The 27013-nt window shown below is 53.7% G+C and overlaps 1 protein-coding gene across 6 annotated transcripts in view; it reads left to right on the plus strand.

Annotated features, from left to right (window-relative positions):
- Srcin1 (SRC kinase signaling inhibitor 1) overlaps positions 1–27013 on the plus strand; it is a 73524-nt gene that overhangs the window by 29803 nt on the left and 16708 nt on the right. For 4 of the 6 annotated variants that reach the window (XM_042674080.1, XM_042674083.1, XM_042674079.1 and 1 more), the window contains exons 3-15: positions 2886–2984; positions 9751–9774; positions 13388–13583; positions 14161–14359; positions 14728–14821; positions 15329–16191; positions 17388–17480; positions 17722–17765; positions 18041–18228; positions 19302–19477; positions 25409–25539; positions 25698–25845; positions 26108–26354. In XM_042674080.1, the coding sequence (XP_042530014.1) occupies positions 2886–2984; positions 9751–9774; positions 13388–13583; positions 14161–14359; positions 14728–14821; positions 15329–16191; positions 17388–17480; positions 17722–17765; positions 18041–18228; positions 19302–19477; positions 25409–25539; positions 25698–25845; positions 26108–26354 (2502 nt within the window). The remainder of the gene's footprint in view (positions 1–2885; positions 2985–9750; positions 9775–13387; positions 13584–14160; positions 14360–14727; positions 14822–15328; positions 16192–17387; positions 17481–17721; positions 17766–18040; positions 18229–19301; positions 19478–25408; positions 25540–25697; positions 25846–26107; positions 26355–27013) is intronic. The other 2 variants (XM_042674081.1, XM_042674082.1) reach the window with 2 other exon arrangements.

Raw genomic sequence — 27013 nt, forward strand, 5'->3', positions numbered from 1 at the left:
CAGCTTCCAAACCTCTTTCGCTGTCCTGGAATTTGGAGCAACTGGAGTTGGTCCCAGGTTGTTTGGGTGGAAGTGCAGGAAGGCGTGTCCTAAAGGAGTCGTTGCAAGGGAGGAAAGGGCAGGGACAGCTTTGGGGACCGACCTGCTGGAACAACTGAAGTTGGACCCAGTCGTAGAGTTGGGGAGCTTGGACTTGGGCGGGAGGTTCCAGAAATCTGAAATCTAAGCGACGGTCAGGCCTCAGGAGCCTGATTGGGTAGGCTGAATCTGACCTGGCTCTAGTTCTTGCAAAGGCAGAGTCCAGAACTGGGGTCTTTTACCTCTTTCCTCTCTGACCTCGCCACCGCTCCTCCTCTACTCTCAGTGGCTTAGATCTCTGGTGCCATAAGGAAGGTTGTGAGAGGTGGGGGTGGAGGGACCAGAACCTGTCTCTTCCTATATTCAACCTTACCCAGATCCTTACATACCCTGAATGGACCCCTCTACCCAAGCGTGAGCTTCTCAGTTATGAAAACTAGTATTCTGCCTTCAGTCCTGCATTGGGGTGGATGGTGTGTGTCTTAATGGTGGCTGGTGTATTGGCTGCTAGGACTCTGGCATTGCTCCCTTTGGGAGAAGGAACAAAGGAATGGTAGTAAATCCCATCAGCAGCCTTTCACTCACATGTTGGGGTGTCAGGCCTTGCTCCCTTTTCCAGGTAGTAGTGGACGTGACTGGGATGTTGGCACATTTCTGGTACCTTGTCTGTCCCCCTGATGTCATCTCCAGTTCTGTCTGGCTTTTGCCTTTTCATAGCTCCAGAGTCCTGGGAGCAGCATCCAGGGTGGGAATAGGAAGAGTTGCGAGATGAGAGTATGGCCTGGGTCCTCAGGGAGCCCCCTTCAGTGGGCTCTCTGAGAGCTCTGGCTTGGAGGGGTGGGGCAGGGACATTTGTCATCAAATGTCATCCTTCCTTCCCAGCTAAGGACATTTGCTATGAATGCTAGCTGGGAAGAATGGTTGCTTAAATTCTGTTATAAGAGGTACAGCTCTTCGAGAGGGGTTAAGGGGCAGGACATCAGGTGTGAAGGCCTGTTCAGAAAGGCTTCCTGAAGGAGGAGTTACCTACACAAGATCTAAAAAGATGGGATTTGAATAGGCCGAGGAGAATATTTAGGAGGCATGGGGTGGGAGGCAACATGAGCCCAGACTTGGGTTTGGGGAGTGGTGCAGAGGTCCCCCTGGCTGGTGCAGAAAAGGCTTAGAGAGTGTGTGTATGGGAAACTTGTGGGACCAGTTGACACTAGGGCAGGAAGGTGGAGACTGGATGTGGAGGCAGGGTTTGTGGTATTTGGGAATCTGGAAGCAGGAGGACTGGGGGTTCGGGAGGGGAGACTTAAGCTTCTAGGAGGCAATGACAGGGGGAAAAAGTGGAGACAGGGAGATGTCGGTACCTTGGAGAGAAACAAAAGGGTAAGGAAGCATGTGGGAAGGGAAGGAAGACCATAAAGAGTGGGTGGGGTCTTCACAGCTAGACAGCATATGTGCAGCACTGGACTCCAGTGAGACCATTGTTGGGAGACCTGAGCATGGTCAAAGCAGATATGGACATGGGATGTGAGATCTGAGAGTAAGAGCCACCTAGGACTAATGGAATCTAAGATGAGAAGGAAGTCTGTGATGATTAGGGAGAGGATCCCAGAAACCCTGAGGGGAGCAGGAGAAAGGCCCCTGAAAGAGGGGCTGGCAGGAGAGACCTAGCTTCAGAAGTTGAAATGATGGGACAATCACTGGGATTGGCAAGGAGTTATGGATCCATTTGGTGCTGACAGCTCATGTTGGGAGTGTAGTATAAAATAGCGGGCTGGAGAGACTGGGTGGTGGGGCTGGGAAGGTGGTTCAGTGGTGGAGTGCTTGCCTTGCACGCATGAGGTCCTGGGGTCGATTCGTCAGCACCACATAAGCAGGAAAAGTCAGAAGTGGTGCTGTGGCCCTTGAGCTGAAGAGCTGAGGGACAGTACCCAGGCCCAGAGTTTAGGCCCCACAACCAGTGAGAGGGAGAGAGAGGAAGAGAGGGAGAGAGAGACGGGTGGTGAGCAACTGGAGATGTCTCAGGAGGTGTAGCTGGAGAAAGCTGAAAAGAGCCAGGATGGCAGCTTCAAAAGGTGATAGGCCTGGAAGAGACAATGCTTCTGGCCTCAAAGGCTGCTGGCATGTTCCCTAGCACAAGGAGTCTGGCTGGTAAACACTCAGTAAGTACTCTACAAATACTCAGGGAATGAATACAAGCACAACCCTATCACAAGTTCATTCCTTTCCTCTGTCATGGTGAACCATTCAGTCCTTCAGAGGGTGAGTACAGACACCCACCAGGGCCTGTTCAATTGCCATGGAGTAACTGGTGCCAGAGCATGGCGCTGGCTTGCCACATAGGTGACTGAGGAAAGGAACAACTGAGAGACAGGACAGAGGACATTAGGGAACAAGCAAATTCTGAGGGAATCAGGGCAGGTGGCCTTGGAGTAGAAGGAAGACACATTCATGGAGATGGCAGGGACACACTCTCTATGCATATAACTGGGGTGAGCCTCTCTTGCTCAGTGGTCCCCATCTCTGTGAGGTTGAAGGGGACATACTTAGTGAAGAGTGATCAGGCCCTCACCAGGGAGGAGCTGGTGATCAGAATTTCAGGGACTTGTACTGGGGAAGACCCTACCCTTGCCAGAGAGGAATGACCGACACCCTAGAGGACCCAGCTAATGGGAGAGACCTAGTGTCCCTCTATTGTGTGAGCCTGATATCCAGGCTTGCCTCAGGAATGCCCCTGCCTATCCTATCCCAGCCCCCCTCCCCAGCGGCTCCTGCCCGCTCCCCCTAATGGGGTGTCCCTGGCTTCACACACACAGGTTGGCGGCTGGACCGTGGACCCTGTGTGCCTCCTCAGCTCCCTCTGCTCCCACCTCCATGGCGACTCCGCCCCCTCCGGGGCTGGCCAGCCGGCCCAGGTGAGTCACCCACCTCCACCCCCACCCCAAATCCATGCTGGAGCTTGGCTTTGGGAAGGCTTTTTTTTTGGAGGGGGGATATTAAGAAGAATTATTTTGCATCCCTTTCCTTTCATGTAGGAACCCCCCATTTGCAGGAGACTTTCTATGTCCTATGCTCACATCCCCACCCCCATTGTCTAATTTCTTACCACTACCTCCCCAAACCTGGTTGGTTTGAAGGAACAAACTTTTTGAGGGACAATCTCATGATTTAAACATGTGCACACACACACACACACACACACACACACATAAGTATCTCCTTTAAACAGGTGAACTTCTGTCTTACTCCATGGCTTTTCAGGAGCCTCTTATTCTTTTACCACCCCCCCCCCCCCGACCCCAACTGAGATCATCTTATCTCCCTATTCACATCGTACTCTTCCATTTCTGAACAGTTAACCTTCCCCCGACTTCTGACCAGGAAGTTCTACATGATGTTTCTCTCCCTTTGTTCTTGTGATGTCAAGATTTAATCTCAATTTTTTTTTTTAAAAAAAAGAGATTTTGGGGGCTGGGAAGTTGGCTCAGTGGTAGCTTGCCTCGCATGCATGAGGCCCTGGGTTCAATTCCTCAGCACCACATAAGCAGAAAAAAGCTGTGGCTCAAGTGGTAGGGCTCTAGCCTTGAGTTAAAAAGCTGAGGAATAGTGCCCAGGCCCAGAGTTCAGCCCCCACGACCAAAAAAAAAGAAAAAAAGAAAAGGAAAGAAAAGAAAAAGAAAAAGAGAATTTAGGCATGTAGCCTTTGGTTCTGAATTTATTCCCTAGTTCCTCACCAAACCTCAGTATGCCTGATGGGAAGATAGATGTCAGTGTAGACAGTGGCATGCTTAGACAAGATACTAGGAGCTGGGTTCCTCTGGATATTTATTGTCAGGGAAGAATAATAAGGCCAGAACAGGGAGAAGGGACCAGGGAGTTAAGAGTTGTGGAGGGGAGAGGACAACACAGGAAGGTCTCAACTAAAGGATATTTATTTTGTATGTGTGTGTGGACGAGTGGGGATAGAAGCAGCAAATCCAGGGTGTGGAAGGGGTCCTGGTCTTCATATACCTAAAGGTGACAAGCCTTGACTTTTTCAAGAAATAGTAAATGAAAGGTCATTGTGACCACCTAGGAAATGACAAGCCTCCACAGTCTGGGCGTTTTGAGTTGGGCATAACTCAAGTCTAGCAATCGACTGACACACTTGGCATCACTCGCAGGGCATTGAGCCCACTACAGCCCCAAGTTAGCCCAACTCAGGAATAAGGAGGTGTCTTTCCCCCAGACTGGATGACAAGTGGGACTGACTTGTCCTGAGCAAGAGGAGTGTGCTATGGAGACCAAAGTGGTTGGGACAAGGCTGGAGATAAAGCAGAGGACAGGTGCAGTGTGCACAGGTGCTTGGAGTTCCCCAGAGGAACATCTAACAGAGGGGACATCTAAGGGTCGAGGTGATTGATGTGAGGCTGGATTCTGTGATCTGTTATGGTCTGTCCACATCTGCCATCTACTCTTAATGGAGGGGAGAGGAAACTTCCCCCAGGCTGTGTGCAGGGCCTTGGCATTACTTGTTACTTGGAGCTTAAGACACTCTTTGTCCCCAAAGATAACTCTGAGGTTTCTTTCTGTAAAGTCAGAGACATTTAGCCAAGGGCCAGAGTCACCCAGCAGAAGCCATCAAGAAAACTTAAGCATCCTAGGCCTTCCAGACTCAGGAGGGAGTTCAGTCAGCAGAAGAATGAAAAGGGAAAGGTGCACAGCTGAGACTCTGGTGAGCGGAGGCTGTGGGCTCGAAAGGTGGAGGCGGTAGATCCGACCTGTGTGGGTGGAGGCAGTGAGGAGGACCCTGGGAAGAGATCGGGAGGTTAGAGCAAACCACAGCCCCTCCCCCTGCCTCCCTCCAGCCTGTCTAACCTCCATCTCTCCTGCTGCAACCCGAGTCCCGGGCGGCGGGCCGGCAGATCGGGTGACCGCGGCGACGCAGCCACCAGCCTCCGCCGCTCCTCGGCGGGGCTGCGCCGGCGGGGCCGCGCCGGGGGAGGGGGCCGGGGAGGGGATGTGCACGGCGGCGGCGGGCGCGCCGCGCAGCGCCAGGTGGAGTCGTGGTTACCGGGGCGACCGGGGCCCGGGCCGGCTCGGTGGCGGCGGCAGTGGCGGCTCTCGCATTGCAGCAAAGGGCATCGGCGGCGGCGGAGGCGGCCGGGGGAGGGGAGAGCCGGGGCGGTGGGCGTAGGGGGCCGCCCTCCCTTCCCCCGCCCGACGCAGGATCTGGGGCTGGGGGCCCCCGCGCTTACACCTGTAGCCGCAGGTAAGGTTGGGGGCGGTGGCGGGGGGGGGGCGGGGAGAGCGGCTCTGGGGGCCGGGTCGGCGCGGGGCGGGGACACGGACTTGGGGTTCGGCTCCGTAGCAACGAGGGGCGGTCCAGGGCTGGAGGGTGGGGGGCTGCGCCGTCATTGCGGGTCTCCCGATGTCGGAAAAACACCCCCTTCCTTTCCCCGCCTCATCAGGTGCTTTCCATGTGGGCCAGCCCCCACCTCCAAAATGCGGCATGCGTCCCCGTCCCTCCTCCCCCCCCCCCCCCCCCCGTCCCCCAGCCTCGGAAAGTCATGACCTTCCCGGGGTGCACCCTCGCCCCCGCGCCGCTCCTGCAGCAAGCACACCCCCTCCGCGCGCGCGCCGCGCCGGGCAGGCGGGAACCGGGGTCGGTCCTGGCGCGGAGGGAGGCAGGGAGGGTCGCGCGTGCGCGCGGAGCCGGGGGGAGGGCGCCGTGAACCCCCTCGAGCCAGGGGCGCCTGTTTACGGAGACTCGTGTTCACCCGAGTTGAGAGGTGGGTGTGTGCGCCCGGCTGGCAGAGTCAGATTTAGGAGCGGGTTGGGGGGGAGGGGGGTGCGAACCCAATGGTTGTCTCTTTTCCCTGGAGGGTGGGTGGTCGTCGGGGCTCGGGGTCAAGGAGGGGTCATGCACTCACCTAGTTCTCCGAGAATGTTGGCCCTGAGGAGGTGCGGGGAGGACCCCCTCCCCCATGGGGCTAAGGCTCACTAGAGGGGTTCGGTCCCCGCCCCTCCCAGAGCTTGGGTTGCGAGGACTCAGCCAGCTGCAGGGGGAGGGACCGTAGCCCACGGCGAGTGGCTGGGGAGGGGGAGAGGGATGGGCAGAGCTGTTTTTTCTGCTCTTCAGGGAGTTAGTTTGCTTTCCTGGGTTTCTGCCGAAGTCCCTTCCCCCATGGATGGAAATCCTTGTTCTGAGGCATGGCTGGCTTCCATATTACCCTCTTAGTGCCCTCTCAGCTCGCCCCAGCCTCTGTAGGACTCTGCTTTGCAGCTTTGATCTAGGCATTGGCCTTTCCTTTGCAGCCTCCCCGACCCCCCCCCCCCCCCCCCCCCACTTCTTCACCTTCTTCCTGACTTCTGGGAAAGCCCGGCCCTTCCTGAGTGTAGGAGAGGGCATAGCTTGGCCTTGGTGTTGAGTGTTGAGGTGCGTGTGTGTGAGTGTGTGTGTGTGTGTGGTTTTTGCTGGGGTGAGCAGAAAGATCCCAGAGGCACTCCTGCCCTCTGCCTTCCCTCCAGGGGCTTTCTCATGTAGGGAGATTCCCAGGGAATGAGCCCAGAAGACTGAAAGGCACTTGTGCCAGAAGATGGAGATGAAGGGAAAAGGGCCAGGCTGAGTATTCAGTCACCCCTCCCCCACAGGCTGGTCTTATTTTGTTGGCATTTATTCATTGCCACCTATTTGTTCAGGGCCGGCTATATACTAGACACTGTTGGGCACAGCACAGGAGGAAGAAAGGGGGGACTGGAAGTTGGGTGAAGAATGACTGGGAGTGTCCTCCTTGGAGAAGAGGGGAGGAGCCTCTGATCTCAGCCACCCAGGGTTGTCCCATGGGTTAACTCCTGGAAAGAGACAAGGGGATGGTTGGTCTCCACAGAGGCCTCTTCCTCCTCCAAGGGTAGTGAGTTGCCAGGAAACTATGTACCTCATTCCTGGTGGGGCTGGTTGGAAGAGGATTATTTTCCCCACTTTTTGGACACAGGACAAAGGAAAGAGGTAGGAAAAGGCATGCTGAGGTTCAGAGCCAGAAGTCCTGGGATAGCATCTTAACATCACTCATCCGTCCATCCAAGTTCATGGAGCACCAATGCTCCTCTTCCTTCTGCACCTTTTCCTGGGGCTAGGCTGACCTGGAGCACCGATGCCACCACAACCTTTCCCTTGGGCCCCTTTGTGACCTGGTCCTACCAGGTGACCACCAGTGGATCTCGCAGGCTTAGAACTCAGGGTTTACCTCTGTCTCCCCTCCAGGAACAGCAGGGGGGAATCAGAAGATCTGTACAAGGTACCCCGAGTCCACTGTGTTGAGATCAGTGCAGGATTGGGGATAGAACACCTGCCTCTTAATTAAAGAGATCACATCTCCGAAACATCATGTCTGGCTAAGGTGGTCAGAAGCCTCCTGACCAGCTAGTAGGGGGAAGGGGATTAAGGACTTTTTCTGTGAGGCCATGAGCACGTGCTATGTGTGTGCTACTCTGTGTTTCTGTAGCCTGAGTTGTGTGTGTGTGTGTGTGTGTGTGTGTGTGTGAGAGAGAGAGAGAGAGAGAGAGAGAGAGAGAGAGAGAGAGAGAGAGAGAGGAGTATCCCTGTTTTTATCTGTGACTTTAATGTATGTTGAGGATGGGTGTGACTGATGTTCAGGGACTGGGTATATCTGTCTGTGAGACAGTGTGATTGAGTCACAGTCCTGGGGATCTGGGTGTGCATCAAGGGGGGTGGTCTCTGAATGGATGCCTCTGAGTTGCTAGGTTTGTTTCTCACCGCTTCTCTCTACATGCTGTGTGCCTTCGTGGGTTGGGTGTTCTTGCTCTGATACATCTAAGGATGTATCTGAGAGTCCATATGTCCTTGTGTGGAAGGCTCAGTGCTCCAGGGAGCTGTGAGTGGCCCCTGTGTCCATTGCCTGAGCCTGGTGTGGTGGTAGAGGTGGGTGAGGGGTAAGGCCTCCTCTGCAGAGCCGTTTATCACTCTGGGTCTGCAGACCTGACTCTCATCGTAAACCTTCCACTGTCCTCTGCCTGTTTCTACTGCCTCCTGTGTGTCTACTCCCTTTGCTTCCTTCCCCTACCATTCAAAGGCCAAAAGCAACTGTAACTCTGGCCAGGGCCCACCGTGGACCCTCCCCTCAGCACCCGTGGACATCCACTGGACCTTGGCTAGTCCAGGCAATGGCTGGGCACATGCTCTGTGTCCCCTTTTTCTGCCTGGTATGTGACCATTTTTCTTTCATCTTTCAAAGCTATCGCTGTGGGAGAAATGACAGTTGTGGCTTGGTGTGTGTTGTGGGCAGGGGGGTCCTGGCAAGTCAAGTTCTTTAGTTCACCTCCAGCCCAGTGTCACCCCCACCCCAAGGTGGGGTGCTTCAGCTAAGCCTATGTTAGGTGATTCTGCAACTTCTTGCCACAAAAGCATTCACATGGCACAGGCCACCCTAGCTTCATGTCCTTCCCCCTTCAGGGATATCTCCCAATGTCCCTCTCCTCTGCCAGTGACTCTGAGGCCTGGGGAATCTTGTCTGTTTGTGCCAGGCACCCCAGGGCTCGGCCATCTGCTGCCTCTGTCCTGCTGAGCCTGGCCCCGGTCAGCAGGGTGCCCTCAGCCTTGCCAAGAACCAGCGTGCTCTCTGGACTGCTCCTTCCTTGTCCCTAGCCATCTGGAAGGGCCTTCTGGTCTCTAGGGAAGGCAGGGTGGCCCTGGGTGACTGTGAATGAGGGGGAGCAGTCTCAGTCCCCTCCCCTCTTACAACCCTCCTCTGTCAGCTCACCAGCCCTAGGCATTGCATGTCTCCCAGACACCCCAACTGCCTTTGCTGCTCATAGCTCTCCATCCTTTGCCCAGTGCAAGGAGGCCATTGGTATCCACTTTTCTCCACAATCCAAGCCCATCCAGTCACACAGGCCTGCTTGTTCTGTCTGAAACCTCAGCCACTCTCTTCCACTCCCTCTCCTCAGCCCTGTTGGAATCCTGTTCTGATTCCACTCTGCCCCATTTGTGTGTTTCTCACTTGCCCACCCAGTTAAATCTGGATCACCACATATTCTCAGTGTCCTGCCCCAGTGCCTTTGCAGCCTGGGAAATGGCAGATTAGGCTGCATTCCAGCCCCACTGGTATGCAGACGACACTTCCTCACTCTTTCGTTCTGCCTGCCTGCCCCTGGCCACCCTCCCATGCTTCCCCTTCCCCTTCATATGACTTTCTTCCCAGTCTCCAGTGACTCCATTTTTAAGACCCATCTCAAATGCCATCTTTTCCGGGAAAATTTACTCAGCCTCCCCTAATCAGGTGCCATCTCTCTGACCTCAAAGTCCACATGAATTCTTCCCCTCTTTTAACTGTCTTGTGGGCTCTCTGCATTACAGTCATCTGTGCTTTTCTTCCTAACTGTAAGTTTCTGACAACACTTACTATAGCTATAATGTGGCTTGCAAACATTGGAATGTTCTTTCCTGCCTTCCCTCCACCCCATCCAGCAGACTAAAAGCCTGTCCATCCTGAGTGCACCAGGATGTTGGGGTCTCAGTAGAGAATGAGATATATTTCATAGGAAACGAGATGAGCATTCCTTTCTTCCTGCTTTTGGGAGTGGGGTGGAGGGCCGTGGAACAAGACTGAGTTCTCCAAGGGTCTCAAACCTGTACCTTACCTCCTACCTCCTCATAACCATCTCTTCTCTTATTTCCATCAGCAGCCAAACTACTGGAGTTTCAAGGTCAGTGTGTGATGCTTCTGCTCCCATGACAATTGCATGTGCTGCCCCTCCCTGCCTCTCCCCTGCACATGCTTTGCACCGGGTGTGCGTCTGCACGGGTCCCCTGTGATGCGGGAGGTGGACCCAGGGCTGTTGGCTGTGGCTGCTGCTTTGGGATAGTCTGGGTTCACCTGCCAGGGACTTATAGATCCAGAATAAGGTCCTGATGGACATCCGGACTGTAGAAGATTAGTCCACTAGGAAGGAGAAAGGCTGAGATAGAGACTTGGAACCAGGGTATTATTTTGGGATCTGTTCCCTGACATCAAATTTCACTTCCTAGCCAGGCATCATGTCTGTAATCCCAGGCTCATGTCTGTAATCCTAGCTACTCAGGAGGCTAAGATCTCAGGATCGTAGTTTGAAGCCAGCCTGGGCAGGAAAGTCTGTGAGACTCTTATCTCCAATTAACCATCAGAAAACTGGAAATGGTGTTGTGGCTCCAAGTGGTAGAATGCTAGCTAGCCTTGAGCCAAAAAGCTCAAGGACAGTGCCCAGGCCCTAAGTTCAAGCCCCCACAGCCTCCCTTCCCACACCCTCCCCCCAAATTCACTTCCTTAGGCTGTCCTGTGACTTCCTTGTTTTGGCTTTTCATCATAGGGGAGTTGATTGGTGCCAGGAATGACCATTCCCAGTCTTGTATCCCTAAACCTACATGTATATAGAGGACCAGACTCGGGGGTGGTACCTAACCATGTCTCCCCTGAGAAGTTTAGGTAATTCAGAGCAGGAGAGCTAGACAACCTGTTGACCCCTACGCTCTCTTATCTCTCTTTTCTGGTTAGACTGCTGTATGTTTCCTGGAGTCTCTGGCTCCTAGAATCCCAGGCATCATGGCAGGGTATGGGAGGCCACCATTCAGACACACCAAGTATCTTGTTTGCACACATTCTTCCAGAGCCTTGCAAGGAGGTGCTTGAATCAGAACCTTATGGATCCTATTGTCAGCTCAGCTTCTCTGGACGAGGTGGGAGACAGTGATGTTAAATACACAGGCCTGAAGCCGGAGAAGCTGAGCTTGGTGGGGAATTCCATCTACTATTAACTCGCTTGGTGACCTAGGGGCACTTTACATAATTCCCTGGGCCTTGATTTCTCCTCTGTGAAGTGGATCAGTGTCTGCTTCATAGAATTATTGTAAAAAAAAAAAATGAGAAAATGTATGTCGTAGCCAAGCCTTACCAGAACCTAAACTCAGCAGCTGTCAGAATCATGGATGATGATCTGATTCTAACACTTGGACACCAGAATCATCTTAGAAACCTGTTAAAACCATAGGCTTCAGCCCACAGAGACTGATATAGTGAACATGGGGTCCTGGAAGAGAGTTTGTCAAAGCACCTGAGTACTTCTGCTCCAGTCCATGGACTGCTTTTGGGAAGTGCTTACTGCCTCCCAGGGCAGCCCCTTTCCTGTCTTTGGGAGCTCTGGTTGGGCCACTGTTTCCTTCTCTTGCCATCTCTCTGTTGGTTGGGAAGTTCTTCTAACATGTCTTACTTTCTTCTGCCTAGAGATGGAGAGCAAGGCTCCCGGTCTCTGCCTCTTTTTGGGAGGGCTTTGAGGATGCTCTGAGGATGGCAGTGTGTCTATGGGGCTTGGATGGAGGCAGGAGCAAGTGGTAAAGGGGATGTAGCCATCTGTCCTCCCAGGATTCCTCCTTCTATAGTCAGCTACCCCTAGAGTCTCACCCCCTTCATTCTGCCTGTTCCAATTTTCCTGGTGTCTCACTGTGCCCCTGACCTGGCCTGGAGGCCCCTTCTACTCTTTCTCCTTGTTAGCTGCCTCCTTCTGTAGCTCCTCAGCCTAGCAAATGCTGACCTTTCAGTTGCCTGGCAACCCCATGCCCATCAGCCCACCCAACACTGTTACAGAGATCCCCAACTGTGGCTTCACTGGGACTGAAGGTCTCGGAGGGTGCACAACCTGGTGTTGGTGGTCAGCTTAGAGCTCTGTGCCATGGGGTATAAATTTGAGCAAAGATTTCCTCAAATGAGCACAATTCTTATACTACCTCACTTCTTCCCAAGATCCATGTTCACCCACTGGTCAAGACATTGTACTTGAGGCTGGATGACCCTTACTAGCCCCAAAATCTGATCTTCCACATCCCCAAACTTCAAGGACACTTTCGCAACAACTGGGCACACTGCCCATGAGAGGAAGATGCATTCTCTTTTCGAGAGTTCTAATCTAATTGGAACATTACATTGGGCTAATAGGAAAGTGGAGATTAATTAGGGGTTAATCAGGATTTGGGGAAAAAGGGAGCTGAAGAGGAGAATAAATTACTCCTTTGTAGAGATACTTTTATTGTTGTCTTTTTTAATTATAAAAGTAATATATTCTGATTGGGCAAAATCCACTTAATTTTTAATAGAAATGTAGAAAATGAAAAAAGGAAGCTCTCTCTGGCAACCTGGATATAATCTAGCCAAAATTAGTGGTTTTGAGTGGTATGTTGTTAAAAAATAATTTATTTTACAGGAAAATACAATTGGGCATGTTCTTTTGGTAACTATAACTGTGTGTATGTATACGTATATACATGATATATATATATATATATACACACACACACATCATCTTACTGTTTTAAATAACTGAGTTTCTGCATAACAACTAGGCATTAGGGGAGGTACTGGGGTCTAATGGCAGGAGCTGTGGCCTGGGTGACAGCCCCAGGCTTGAGCCAAAAATAGACTCTTAAAGTACAGTTGAGACTATAGTGAGACACATGGCCTCCCATGAGACAGAAATCAAGCTGTCCTGTGACACCCCTCCTGACCCAGCCAGTGCCCACCCTCAGCTATAGTGCAGTAAGGCGTTGTCATGCTGGGCACTGCTGGCTGTGTGGCAGGGAGGGGCTGAGCTTGGTCCCTATGCATGTGCTCACGTGTGCGCTGTGTGTACTCCACAGGTGGTCTGTCTGATGCTGGGGTCCTGCTGGCTCTCTGGGGTTTAGAAAAGTTGTCCTAGCCACTCTAAGTCAAGGACATTCTCACCACCCCATTTTGCAAGGGCCACAACTTCTACCACTGGGACCTTGGGGGCCTTCGATCACTCTGCTTTCTCCCTGGGCCCCAGCTTCCTAGCTCACCCCAATCCTCTGAACTCCATGAAGAATAAATTTCGCCGCTCACAAACCCGCCGCTTAATTAATGTCTGGAACTAATGTCCCAATTTGCTCAACGATTCTGCTGCTCACCTCGGTGACAAATTTGTGTTGTTGTTCTTTGCTGGCTTAAAATAGCAGGCATGCCCATGGCTCCTGCTCAGGTGCTTCTTGTCTGGCTTCCCAGGGTGCCTGAGTCCTTTGCCCACTGCTTACCTGCTGGGTGTCCTAGGGAGGCTACAGCTCTGCTGCTACCCCATGAGTCTGGAACCTCGGAGACTCTCCTGCGTGTGTGTGTGTGTGTGTGTGTGTGTGAGAGAGAGAGAGAGAGAGAGAGAGAGAGAGAGAGAGATGCTGGCTGGTGGCAGGGGGCTCCCTGAGCCTAGATGGATGGAAGTGGAGGTGGTGGCCGCGGCCAAGCACAGCAGAGCTGATATATCTCACCCTGCCCTGCTCCTGCAGACCCGCAGCTCACGCCACACTCAGGGAGCGCAGCCAGGGCTGGCAGACCAGGCAGCCAAGCTGTCCTACGCTTCGGCTGAGTCGCTGGAGACCATGTCGGAGGCAGAGTTGCCCCTGGGCTTCAGCAGGATGAACCGCTTCCGACAGAGCCTGCCCCTCTCCCGTTCTGCCAGCCAGACCAAGCTTCGTTCACCAGGTACTGGCTAACCTGTCCATCTTCCCTCCAGGCCATAAGCTCCACCCTCCACTCTTCTCCCTAGCTCCCCTCTGGCTGCGAGTCACTGGATTTCTCCTCCAGCACAGATCTACCTCCCCCAACAGTCCCCTCAGTGGGCCTCTCCATCCTGAGCTCTCTACTCCCCTCCTCTTCTTTCAGACTCTTGTTCCCCCTCCCCACCCCACAACCCTCTTTTCCCTCCAAGCCCTTTCCCTTCCAGGCAGGTTTCCTCTCCTTTTCCTCCAGCCCTTTCTTCCCACTTCTCTCTCCAGCTTTCCATCCTGTTTCTTGTGGCATCCTTTCCCTAATCCCACTTCCCAGGCTCCAGCTGCCTGGGGTCGAACTGGGTGTTTTGGGGGAGACTGCCCAGCGGCCTAACGCCCCAGCATGAAGAGTGCTTGGGTGCACCTGCACTCGGGGGCGGCGTCTGGCCTCAGACCTTGCCACTGCGGGACAGGGACCAGCGCAGCTCCTCCGGACGCCCATCCTCGATCTCCAGGCGGGCGGCATGGCGGTGGCGGTGGCGCTGACCGCAGGGGCGGCGTCTCCTTCGCAGGGGTGCTGTTCCTGCAGTTTGGGGAGGAGACGCGGCGCGTGCACATCACGCACGAGGTCAGCAGCCTGGACACGCTACACGCACTCATCGCGCACATGTTCCCGCAGAAGCTCACCATGGGCATGCTGAAGTCGCCCAACACCGCCATCCTCATCAAAGACGAGGCGCGCAACGTCTTCTACGAGCTGGAGGATGTCCGGTGGGCGTGGCCCCGAGCGGGGTGGATGGGAGGACTTCCCCCAAATGCTCGGAAGGACCCGAGAAACCCTTTCCCAGCTTCTTCCTGACCCTCCTTCTGCCTGCATCCCCCTCCCTGCTAAATCCTCCACCCCTGCTGGTCCATCAGGACCTGAGCTGACCTGAAAATGGCTCCTGTGGCCGAGGGAGAGATCGGGTGGAGACTGCTGTGTGTGCTGGTGGCAGGCAGCTAGAGCCACCGAGGGAAGGACTTACAAGGGATTGGGGTGTCCAGATCCTTCATCTCTTTCCTGGGAGTAGCTGTCCCCTCCTCATTGTGCAGGGCAGATGGGCTGCGTGGTGACCCTCTGCACCCCTTTCCTCCCCCAGAGACATCCAGGACCGCAGTATTATCAAGATCTATAGGAAAGAGCCTCTGTACGCTGCTTTCCCTGGCTCTCACCTCACCAACGGAGACCTCCGGGTATGGCTCCGGGGATGGCCAGGGTATTGGGGAGAGGCTGGGGAGGTGGGGTCCAGACGGGCAAAGTGTGGACAGTTGCCTGTCGCCTGGGACCAGGGCCAACTTTAGAGAGGGGTAAACGGGGGGGGGGGGGGGGGACTGAAGCAATCCTAGATTGTGGGGTTATGGCAGCATCCCTCCCCTCATCCGCTACTAGCTCTGTCCAAAAATCTAGGCTTCTAGATTTTTGTGAAGTTCTCTCAGCAGCCACCCCTTCCCCCACCTCACCCCCACCACGGTGTGGGCTGAGGGTTGCCTTTGCGATGCCTCTCCATCTGTCGTCCCCCCTCCCCCATGCTGGGAGCCCCGATGGGAAAGGGACCCCAGATGCAGCCGGAGAGAAGGAAGGCAGAGGACAGGAGGGACTTTTCTTAAGCATCAGCGGAGAGATGCTGGTTCCTCAAGCTAGGGGAGAGGGGTCCCCTTTGTGACTAGTCCCACGGGGTTCCGGGGCTGTCTTCTGCGCAGAGAGAGATGGTGTACGCGTCGCGGGAGTCTTCGCCCACGCGGCGCCTCAACAACCTGTCGCCGGCCCCGCACCTGGCGTCTGGTTCGCCGCCACCGGGGCTGCCATCGGGGCTGCCGTCGGGGCTGCCCTCGGGCTCGCCATCCCGCTCACGCCTCTCGTACGCGGGGGGACGGCCGCCCTCTTACGCGGGCAGCCCGGTGCACCACGCGGCCGAGCGTCTGGGCGGCGCCCCGGCTGCCCAGGGCGTCAGCCCCAGCCCCAGCGCCATCCTGGAGCGGCGGGACGTGAAGCCGGACGAGGACCTGGCGGGCAAGGCGGGCGGCATGGTGCTGGTGAAGGGCGAGGGTCTCTACGCCGACCCCTACGGGCTGCTGCACGAGGGCCGCCTGAGCCTGGCGGCGGCGGCCGGGGACCCGTTCGCCTACCCCGGCGCGGGCGGCCTGTACAAGCGCGGCTCGGTGCGCTCGCTCAGCACCTACTCGGCGGCGGCGCTGCAGTCGGACCTGGAGGACTCCCTGTACAAGGCGGCCGGCGGCGCGGGCCCGCTCTACGGCGACGGCTACGGCTTCCGCCTGCCGCCCTCGTCGCCGCAGAAGCTGGCCGACGTGGCGCCGCCGCCCGGGGGACCCCCGCCCCCGCACAGCCCCTACTCGGGGCCCCCCAGCCGCGGCTCCCCCGTGCGCCAGTCCTTCCGCAAAGACTCGGGATCCTCCTCCGTCTTCGCCGAGAGTCCCGGAGGCAAGAGCCGCAGCACCGGGGGCGCCTCCACGGCGGGAGCCCCGCCCCCGGAGCTCTTCCCGGGGCCCGGGGAGCGCTCCCTCGTGGGGTTCGGACCACCGCCCGCCAAGGACACGGAGACCAGGTGAGCCACCCGTGAAGCCTCGGGGCTGTGTCCGTGGCTGGGAGAGGCACCCGAGGGACGGTGGGTAGGCTTGACTCAGAGAGGTCTGCGGGGGACCCTGAGTAGTCTTGATGAGGAAAGGGGCCAGATGGTCCCCGAGGTGGCAGGGAGGACCACTGGAGAGATGGGCCGCCATTTCCCATCCATTCGCAAATCCCGAAGGGGCTGGCGAGGGAAGGCCCCAGATGAGGGACTCTGGAGATCCAGCCTCAGTTTCCCTTGCTGTAAAATCAAAGAACTGGACGAGTCCTTCTCAGTGCCTTCCTAGCTGGGACTCAGAATGTGCAGCTGGAGAGCTGTCCAGCATGGGTCCAGCTGAAGTCCACTGGGGTGAAGGTAGGAACGGATAGGATATTGTGTGGGGAAAGGAAGTCCATTGGGTTGCCTAGCTTCCCACTGGGGAGGCTTGGCTTATCACTAAGTGGGGGACAGGATACCCTGTGCACTGGGACAACACTGCTGAGAGGCCACGCATTTTCACACACTTCTCTTGTGGCCTATGTAAGCCCTGCACAGGGTTCTGTTCATACCAGATTGGAAAATCCAGCTCCTGCTATTGGGGAGTTACACTTGAAAGAAGAAGGAAAGGGAAAGAAAGAAAGAGGGCTGGGAAGGTGGCTCAGTGGTAGAGCGCTTGCCTTGCAAGCCTGAGGCCCTGGGTTCGATTCCTCAGCACCATATAAGCAAGAAGAAAAAAGCCGGAAGTGGCGCTGTGGCTCAAGTGGTAGAGCACTAGCCTTGAGCTGAAGAGCTGAGGGACAGCGCCCAGGTCCAGAGTTCAGGCCCCACGACCGGACCCCAAAAAAAGAAAAAAAAAAAGCAAGCAAGCAAGCAAGCAAGCAGTCCCTTTGGATGATTTGGAGGGACTTCCTCCAGGCTACTGGGTCTTTGGGATGACTTCCTAGAGGTGGTAGGGAGAAAGATATGGGAGACATGCAAAGTATATGAAGGTCAGGATGGGACCTCTCAGGAGGCAGTAGTGAGGGATGCAGTGGGCCGCTATAGGCTTGCTCCTTAGGCACTGGGTGTCTAATTGTGTGCTTGCTACCTGGAAGGGAATGGTGTTTCCTTGTACCTCTGGGGGTCTGGGCAGAAGACTGAGCAGATGGGACCTCATGATCAGAGGTGGGGTTGCTCAAAGCCATCTTCTTCCCCAGAGAGCGCATGGAGGCCATGGAGAAGCAGATCGCCAGCCTCACAGGCCTGGTGCAAAGTGCCCTACTACGAGGCTCAGAGCCTGAGACCCCAAGGTGAGCCCCCTCTTTCAACACCCCTGCCAGTGCCTGAACTTGGGGCATTCAGAAGAAGTGCGGAGCTCAGGGCTCAGCTCTGCCCGTGTCTCACTGGGTGACCCTGGATGAGTCCCTTTCCTGCTTTTCCTGCTCTGGGACTCTGTGTCAAGATCAGGGAGCTGGAGGAGATGGCATCAGCTTTGATGGTCCAGCCTGGCCTGGCATCCTGATGGCCATCTTCTTTTCCCCTGTGCCACAGTGAGAAGATTGAAGGCTCCAATGGAGCAGCCACCCCCTCAGCAGGTAAGGGACCCTTCTACCCTCTCCCATGATCTCTTCTTTGAGTCTCAGTTTCCTAATCTGTAAAGTGGGGCTCAAACACTAGCTGCCTCATTGGGCTTTCAATGGATAAATGGGTAGTCACCTTAGTCCAAAATGTCATTGCTCTGGTGTTTGGCTCCCCACTCTGAAGGAACAGAGTCAGAATCCTGTGCCAGAGTGGGGGTGGTGCTGCCCCAGCCCCTCTCTCAGGCACACTCTTTGCTCTTTTCTCCCATTCTCCTGGTCCTTCGCTACAGCATGTGGGTCTGGTAGCCGGAGCAGCGGGGCCACCCCAGTTTCTGGCCCTCCCCCACCCTCAGCCAGCAGCACTCCTGCAGGGCAGTCCACTGCTGTCAGCCGTTTGCAGATGCAGCTGCACCTGAGGGGCTTGCAGAACAGCACCAGTGACCTGCGCGGTCAGCTGCAGCAACTGCGCAAGCTCCAGGTACCTCAGCCCCACCGGCCTCCCAGGAGTCACAACTCACCACACCTCTTTCTTACAAGTCCCACCCCATCTCCTAGTCCTGTCTTCACCAATCCATCTCCTTGAGCTACTTCCAAGTCCCTAGCAGATCACACACTGATCTCTCCCCCCTCCCCCAGCCTTTCCCCCTTTTTCTCCTAGCTCTGGATTCCTTCTTAAAACTCTGCCCCCTTTGGGCAGGCCCTACTCTCCAGCTCTGCTTCTTTCCACTGCTCTCCTGGAGCCCACAAGCCAACCTCATCCTGACTATATCTCAGGACAGTTCCAGTTCCTCCGGCCCAGCTCTTCTGGCCCCAGCGTCCCTTTTCCCCAAGGCCCCTCCCTCCTCCTACCTGAATCGGGATAGTCTGCCCTGCCCAGCCTGGCAGATGGTGCCTCCTGTCAGGAACCTGGCATCACTGTGCCCCTTCCCCAAGAGGGGCCCATCAGGTGATGATAATGAGCAGAGACAGGCTGAGGAGGGGGCAGAGAGTTACCATCTGGGCCACTGGTAAGCTCTCCCCTATCCATCCCTACTGTTTGGGCTTGGGACAGGGTCCCATCCTTCATCTTTGTGTCTCAGCCTCACCAACCCCCCCAGGGCTTGAGTCCTTTATCCCAGGACAACCCCTCTTCAAGGCTTTTCGCAGCTACAACGAGGCAGCCACACTGTCCACTAAGCCCTAGGAAGGGTCACTCCGTTCCCAGGCCCCACGTTTCTTTCCCATTCTCCTCCAGTTTGGATGCTTTTTCAGAGTTTAACCCTGCCTTCTGCCCCTCGTTGCCCCACCCCTTGCCACAGCCACGCAGCCCCGCCATCTGCACGACCCAGTAGAAAACGCTGCCCGCTCAGCGGTCCCCGGGGTGCTCTCCAGCCTTTGTTTTTCCCACATTTCCCCACCGCCTCAACACCCCCCATCGTGCCACGCCTTCGCTGGTGGAGTCTCACCCACTTAGGAATGCCCTCTGCCCGCCCTCATCCGCCCTTCCCCGACTGTGCGCCTCTCCCTCGGTCCCCAGCGAGCCCACGAGTCCATCTTCCTTACGCCCCGCAGCTCCAGAACCAGGAGTCGGTGCGCGCGCTGCTGAAGCGCACCGAGGCGGAGCTGAGCATGCGCGTGTCGGAGGCGGCCCGGCGGCAGGAGGACCCGCTGCAGCGGCAGCGCACCCTGGTGGAGGAGGAGCGGCTGCGCTACCTCAACGACGAGGAGCTCATCACCCAGCAGCTCAAGTAAGACTGGGCCTGGCCGCGGAGGGAGGGTGGGCAGGCGGAGGCGGGAGGCTGGGGCAATGGTGGGGGGGCGCCGACCCGGGTGACCCCACAACCTGGTTTCCTTCGGAACCCCAGGTGACGTTGGCCTGTTCCGAAGCCCAATTTCATCCTGCTCTGTGACCTGTTTTTCTCAGTGACCCACAAACCTTTGACCATCTGGCATAAGTCCTGATTTCTTTCTTCTTTTTTTCTGGCTTGGTCCCTGCTTTTACTATGGTCTTGCTTCCCTGCGGACTGCAGCTTCACTCTCCTGTGGCCAGTTGCCGGGTTTCCCCCTGCCCTCTGCTTTATTTTCCTTCTGGCCTGTGATCTGTGTACCCAAGTGGAATGCTAGGGTGTTGTGACCACCCCCCCCCCAGCCTGATGCTGACTGCCCAGCCACCGTTGCTACTGCTTTCCCTTCCCTGATTGCTGAGATCAGGTATAACCAAGGAAAACCCTCCTCCCTCCGTAGCACAGCTGAAAGTGGGTTCTAGAGTTCTCAGAGGAAGGATAGAGATCACACCATCCCAAAGGAAGGGTTGACAGAAGACAGTCTGTGGTCCAAATTTAGCAAAAGGCTGCTTGGCCACAAATCAATTGTCTAGTACCTCTGAAGGGAGAATTGGTTCTTCACTGTCCATTCAGGGACTAAGCAGCCGCACTCCACTACAGCTCTCTCTTCTCAGACCTAGACTCTGCTACTTCCTTTGTAACTCCCACCCCCACCCCATACCCTCCCCACACCCGCCATAACAGACCACTAGGAGGCCTGGGATCCAGCGCTAGCACCAAGGGGTTGTAAAATCAGGGCTGTTCCTATCTGCCTCTGGGCCTCAGTATTCTTGTTTGTGTCCAGTACTAAGATTTTTGCAGATCTTTCCGGAGAGAGGTTGGGTTGTATTAAGGGGTAGTCAGGGCTGGCTAGAGACACAGGAAGTCAGTAGAGTTGCTCACAGGAGTTAGATTTTCTTTACTAAGTCATATTTGGAGCCATTGCCTTGAGAAGGAGCCTGGAGCCCACACAGCCTCGTGGTCCTTACACCTGTCAGATGTACAAAGCAAGGAGTCCCATGACACCACAAGGCTGAGATGGAGTAAGGGACCATCTTTGGCATGGAAATAATCCAGAAGTAGCCACGCTCAACGCTTGAGGTGTGGTAACTTAGTGACAGCTGCAGCCAGATCTCCAAGTAGACCAGCAGCTTCCTCCATCCGCTCTATCCCCCCGGGAATTCCATTTATCCATCTTCTTTGTCCTTTCCTTGTCCTTTGCATTCCACACCGAGAAGCTGGTCAGAATTTTCAAAAGGAACTTTACTGAGACATTAAAGGGAAATTCAAAGAAATCTCAAAGCACAGAAGTGGAAAAGATAAAAGGCAGATTTATATTCTGGTTATTATGAGTGTCTGGTCCCTGGCTTCCTGGGGGTCTTAGTTCTGTAGGAATATAGAAGCTTCTCATCCTCATCTTTTATCAAGCCCATTACTCAGACTGCTCACTTGAGGGAGCCAAGGACCCAAACGACTACTTCTAGCAGGATTATCCATCCTGGAATGGACTCCTTTCTCTTTTTCAAGGATAGGGCGGGCTGGCCTTGAAAGGCCTCTCTGCCTAGCTCCGATAGCCTCCGTAGGCATGAGCTCTACACCTGTGCTGACCCCTGTTCTGGCTGCAAGCCCCTACCTACCTGCTCTAGCTTTATTTTGTGGTGCCCCTTGCTCTTTCCTGGCATCTTGCTGACAATCTTTCCACTTGGCTCACTCAGCTGTCCGTCTAGCCAAGCACGTGGGTTCTGTCTGGACATTTCCTTTTTGGGGTTGTCTCTGCTAGCTAAATCCCATTGGTTCCTGGAGTCTGCCTGTTGCTAACCCAGGACTGGTTTTGGAGGCATGCCACCTATGGGGGTACACAGGGCTCTGAGTTCACTTGGGCCCTGTGTTTTGTTCAGGGCTCAGCTATCCTCTTGAAATCCTAAGTAATTTTTTAATTAGGGGCAAGAATTCTCATTTTGTGTTTGGTCCTGACAGTTATTTAGCTGTCCTGTCCTGGCCCTCTCATCTTGACTCTTCCACAACTAAATGTGCATATGAAAAGTCTAGACACTGCTATTTTGTTGTTTGTAGTGCTGGGATTGAACTCAGGGCATCAGGCTTGCCACTTGAATAATGCTTTCAGCACCTTTTGACATTGGTTTGTGTGTGAGGTGTGTGTGTGTGTGTGTGTGTGTGTGTGTGTGTTGGTGCTGGGTCTTGAACTCAGGACCTGGGCACTGTCCTTGAGCTTCTTTTGCTCAAGGCTAGTGTTCTTCCACTTGAGTCATAGCTCTACTTCTGGCTTTTGTGGTAGTTTAGTGGAGATAAGAGTCTCACATAGTTTCCTGACTGGGCTGGCTTTGAACCTTGATCCTGAGTAGCTAGGATTATAGGTGTGGGCTACCCGTGCCTGGCTTACATTGGTTATTTTCGAGTAAGGATTTGGCTTTATACCTAAACATGCCTGAGCTGTGCCCCTCCTCTTTGTGCTTTCCAGTGTTGCTGAGGATGACAGGCATGTTTCCCACTGTGCCCATTTATTGTGCGTCTGCTCTAGCATGGGTAATATACTCACTACTGGGCCCAGCCATTGGCTATGATGGAGTCTCTCAAACTTCTCTTTGCCTAGCTGGTCATCTCTCCAATCTATACCTCCTAAATTGCTAGGATTGCGGGCTTGTCCTACCCAAGTTAGAAGCTCTAAAACATTAGCAGATTGTATAATCAGAAAATGAAGGTGCTAAAGGAGTTTGGAGGTAGATGTAGGGCTAGTCCTTTCTTTGTGGTCCTTGCCTTCTGCGCCCCCCCCCCCCACTACTTTCCTACCTCTTTGTTGTTGCTCTTGGCCATACCACTTGAGGTTCAATGTTATTTCCCCTTGAAGGCTCACCAGAGTCTTCCCTTAAATGAGAGAGGACTTCTCCCTCAGAATGATGCTTGGGAGTGACTATTTTACAAAGGTGGCCTAGCCTGGACTAGTCAGGTGTCCCAAACACAGCAGGAGAGAGTTGTTCTTTCCTGTGTGGTGGAACAAGGGCTGAGTAGGCCAGCAGGTGAGCGGTGGGTGATGTCTGCCCATTGTGGAAGCAGATACAGCAGAATCAGAATACAGTGGGCTTGAGTGAGATCTGAGTATATACTATTTGGCCATGGAGTATAGTTGTATGGCTTTGGACTTGTGAATGTCTAAGTTTCCCTAGGCTTTTTATTTATTTTTTAAGTAATGCCAAAGCCTCACGTAGAGTATCATTAAATGAGAGCAGCTACTATAATAAACAAGCTCTGAAATTGTATAAAAGTTCAAAAATAATAGATATTCTCTTCTTTGTCAAGAAACAGTTTAGGGTGGGTTAGCAGGGTGGCTGTCTTTCACGGATCCAGGCTGATGGTCTCTTCAGTAAGTGCCTCTCAAGATCACTCATGATTTCTTTTTTAGTCTTTTTAATTTAAGGACTTTTTTGTTTGTTTATGTGGTACTGAGGAATCGAACCCAGGGCCTCGTGCATACTAGGTAAGCACTCTGCCATGAAGCCACCAATCTCAGCCCTCAAATTATGATTTCTTAGCCAGATGTGAAAAGGTATGGAAGAAGCCCTCAGGGGCCAGATCTAGAAGCAGCATCTACCCCTTTTACTTATCCATTGAGTAAGTCTTAGTTGAATGATTACTTCTAACTGCAAGGGAGCCTGAGAAATATAGTCCAGTGTTGTAACCACCTTTTGTTTATGTATAAAGGGGTATTGACTATGTCCACGTGTCCAAAGTTTGTTTTAAAGTTAAAAGAAGGTAATGAATATCAAGGGTGAATATGGCACAGGACATACAGTAAATCCTTCATACAAGATAGCTTTTTATTTGGTAGTGCGTGGTCCCAAGATTTTGCCCTGCTCTGTCCTTTTACCTGCTATTTGTTTTTGTTTTTGTTTTTTTTTTTTGTTTTTTTTTTGGGGGGGTCCGGTCATGGGGCCTGAACTCTGGGGCCTGGGTGCTGTCCCTCAGCTCTTCAGCTCAAGGCTAGCGCTCTACCACTTGAGCCACAGCACCACTTCCGGCTTTTTTCTTTTTGCTTATGTGGTGCTGAGGAATCGAACCCAGGGCCTCTGGCATGCAAGGCATGCGCTCTACCACTGAGCCACCTTCCCAGCCCCTTACTTGCTATTTGGATGAATATGTCTCTGGCCTGCTGATGAGATTCGTTGATGACACAGAGCTTTGAGGCGAGCAAAGCTGTTGGATGATAGGACAGATTCAAAAGTTGTTTGCACCTGGATTGTTGAGCTGAAATGCAGCAGATGAGATTTGACAGGAATGTATGTAAAGTTGTGCATGTGGGTCAGGTATGTCAGCCACTTAAGTACAGAATTGAGATGACCTTCCAGTGGCAATTTCTTCCTTTTACTTCTTTATTCATGCAGCAATTAGTTACCAGGCATCCACTCTACACCAGGAACTGTGCCAGATGCTGGTGATCAGAGATGAGTCTGGTAGACATTCCTTGTCTGCCTGGGGCTAGAGTTCCAGAAGGTTGTACAACCTAGCAAATAGGAGCATGAGGTGTTTGCAGTGTGGGGGTTGCAAGAAGCAGACCCCCAATTCCCAAATGGAGGGATTGGAGGAGAGTTTACCATTGCAATCTGAGCGTGAGTAGAAATGTGTGTGTGTGTGTGTGTGTGTGTGTGTGTGTGTGTGTGTACATGTATGGAAAGTTCTAGTTAGAGAACATGGTGTTTGAAGGATAGAGAAAGCCAGGTGCTGGTGTTCATACCTATAATCCTAGCTACTCAGGAGGCTGAGATCTGAGGATTGTGGTTCAAAGCCAGCCTGGGCAGGAAAGTCTGTGAGATTCTTATCTCCAATTAACCACCAGAAAACCGGAAATAGAGCTGTGGCTCAAAGTAGTAGAGTTTAGCTTTGAGTGAAAGAGTTCAGGGACAGTGCTCCAGCCCTGAGTTTAAGCCCCATGACCAATAAAAAACAAACATCAGCAGCAACAGCAACAACAAAACAACAACAGAGAGGACAAAACACATATTGGACCCCAGAAGGATTCTGAATGGTTTAAAGGGAAGTAAACCAGGTAGGGAGGGAGCTGCTGCTGGAGGGAAAATGAGCAGCTCCCTGGGAGCAGCTCCTCTGCATTAGCTCAATTAATCCTCACAATGACCCACCGGGGAGGAACACTTAGCATCCCCATTTCTTGAGTGAGAGGATTGAGGCCCAGAGATTAGGTAATTGCACAAGATCTCTCTGCTGGGAAGGAGGTGCTGGGATTGGAGTTTGTATTTTACTAACTAGAGCCACTATCCAAATCCCTGCCTTAGAGAGTTTGGGTTTTAGCCTCAGGACGATGAATTTATTTAGGGTTTAATACAAAGGCTGATGATGTGGCCCGGTTTACATTATAAAAAGTTATAGACTCTTAAATGGCACAAGCTTTGTATAAACCAACTGAAAATCTCGAATTGCCAAGGAGGCAGCAGAGGGCTTGGCAGCTAAATGTAGGTTGGCCCAGGGGTATCTCCCAGACAGAGCCCCCCCCATGGGCACACAGAGCTGCCTCTGGTCCTCTGAAAGGCTGCCAGATTCTCTCCTCCTAACTTGACTGAATGAGAGTCAAAGGCTACAAGTTACAAGGAGGGAGATTTGGGCTGATGTTAAGATTAGAGCCTCTCCACTATGGCTCAGGGCGCCTCTAAGAAGCTCTTCCGAGGTCTTATCTATGAGATTTAGCATTTCTGATTTCACTTGGGCATGCGGCCTGGTAGATTGCTTTCAATTTTGATCTGACTAGTGGCTTGATTTCTTTCCAGCTGCCCAATTTCAGGGGGCTGGGCTGGGGCCAGAGGGGCTGAGAGGGTCTCTCTGTGGCTGCAGTGACTTGGAGAAGTCAGTGGAGAAGATCCAGAGGGACATATCTCACAACCATCGTCTGGTGCCCGGCCCTGAGCTGGAGGAGAAGGCACTGGTGCTGAAGCAGCTCGGAGAAACACTGACAGAGCTTAAGGGTGAGCTTGTGTTGGTGACAGTGGCCTCTGAACCAGTGTGAAAGGCCCTGCTATGATTCTAGCAACACCTCCTGCTCCCCAGTCCTTCCTGCTTGCTCCCTTCCCTTTCTCCCTCCCTTCCTCCCTCATTCTTAGCTTATTACCTCCTGTGCCCTCAGCTCACTTCCCAGGCTTGCAGAGCAAGATGCGGGTAGTGCTGCGTGTAGAGGTGGAGGCGGTGAAATTCCTGAAGGAGGAGCCACAGCGCCTGGACGGGCTCCTCAAGCGCTGCCGTGGGGTCACAGACACACTAGCCCAGATCCGCAGGTCATTTCCTCCCTGACTTATGATTTCCTGTACGTGTGTGTGTGTGTGTGTGTGTGTGTGTGTGTGTGTTCCCACACAGGGTCAGATCCTTTATCCTGTGACTCCTGAATGCTGTAGGTGTGGCTTGCCCTCACGCTCCTCTCCAGGCCTACCCATGTCTCTCCTGCAAGATCCCTCAGCCCTCCTCACACCCCAACTTCCTCCAAGGGGCCACCACCCCTCACCTCAGCCTCACAGCTGTTCCACACTCTCCCAACCACAGGCAAGTGGACGAGGGTGTGTGGCCACCCCCCAACAACCTCCTCACTCAGTCCCCCAAGAAGGTGACTGCGGAGACAGACTTCAACAAGGGCTTGGACTTTGAAATGCCACCCCCTAGTCCCCCACTGAACCTCCATGAGCTGACTGGGCCGGTTGAAGGAGCCCCTCTCACCCCTAAGAGCAGCAACCCCAGCAAAGGCCTGGACACTCCTGGCAAGAGAGGCATGGACAAGGCTGTGTCTGTTGAGGTACTGGGGCCTGGGACTGGGCGTGAGGGGCGTGATCTGTGTTCTCAAGTTGTTGCCATGACTCTAGAGTGACAGGCGCCAAAACAACGTCATTTTTTTTTTTTTTTTGCGGGGGAAGGGGGAGGAAGATCAGTTCTTTAATGAAAGTGTAAGAAGCATAATGAGGAGGGTAACATTAATCTTTCTAGACAGAATGCTTTAGTATTCAAAGCAGTATGGTGTTAGCTTATGCTAACACAGAAAATGCGGGCACCTGTGAGCAGTTCACCCTTAAGCTCTGTGCTCATACCTGTAATCCAAGCTACTAAGAAGGGTGAGATGGTTGGGAGTCCAGTTCAAGACAACCTGGGAAGGGGGAAAAAAAAGTTTGTGAGATTTTTTTTTTTTTTTTGTCAGTCATGGGGCTTGAACTCAGGACCTGGGTGTTGTCCCTGAGCTTTTTCACACAAGGCTAGTGCTCTACCACTTTGAGCCACAGCTCCACTTCCAGTTCTCTGGTGGTTAATTGGAAATAGGAATCTCATGGGCTTTTTTGCCCAGGCTGGCTTTCAACTGTGATCTATAGGTCTCCACCTTCTGAAAAGCTAGGATTACAGGCATGAGCTACCAGCACCTGGTGTCAGAGGTTTTTTGTTTTTTTTTTTAAATAATTTTTTGGC

This window comes from Dipodomys spectabilis, unplaced genomic scaffold, assembly GCF_019054845.1.
Source record: "Dipodomys spectabilis isolate Male_0828 unplaced genomic scaffold, ASM1905484v1 ptg000018l, whole genome shotgun sequence".
Lineage (NCBI taxonomy): Eukaryota > Metazoa > Chordata > Mammalia > Rodentia > Heteromyidae > Dipodomys > Dipodomys spectabilis.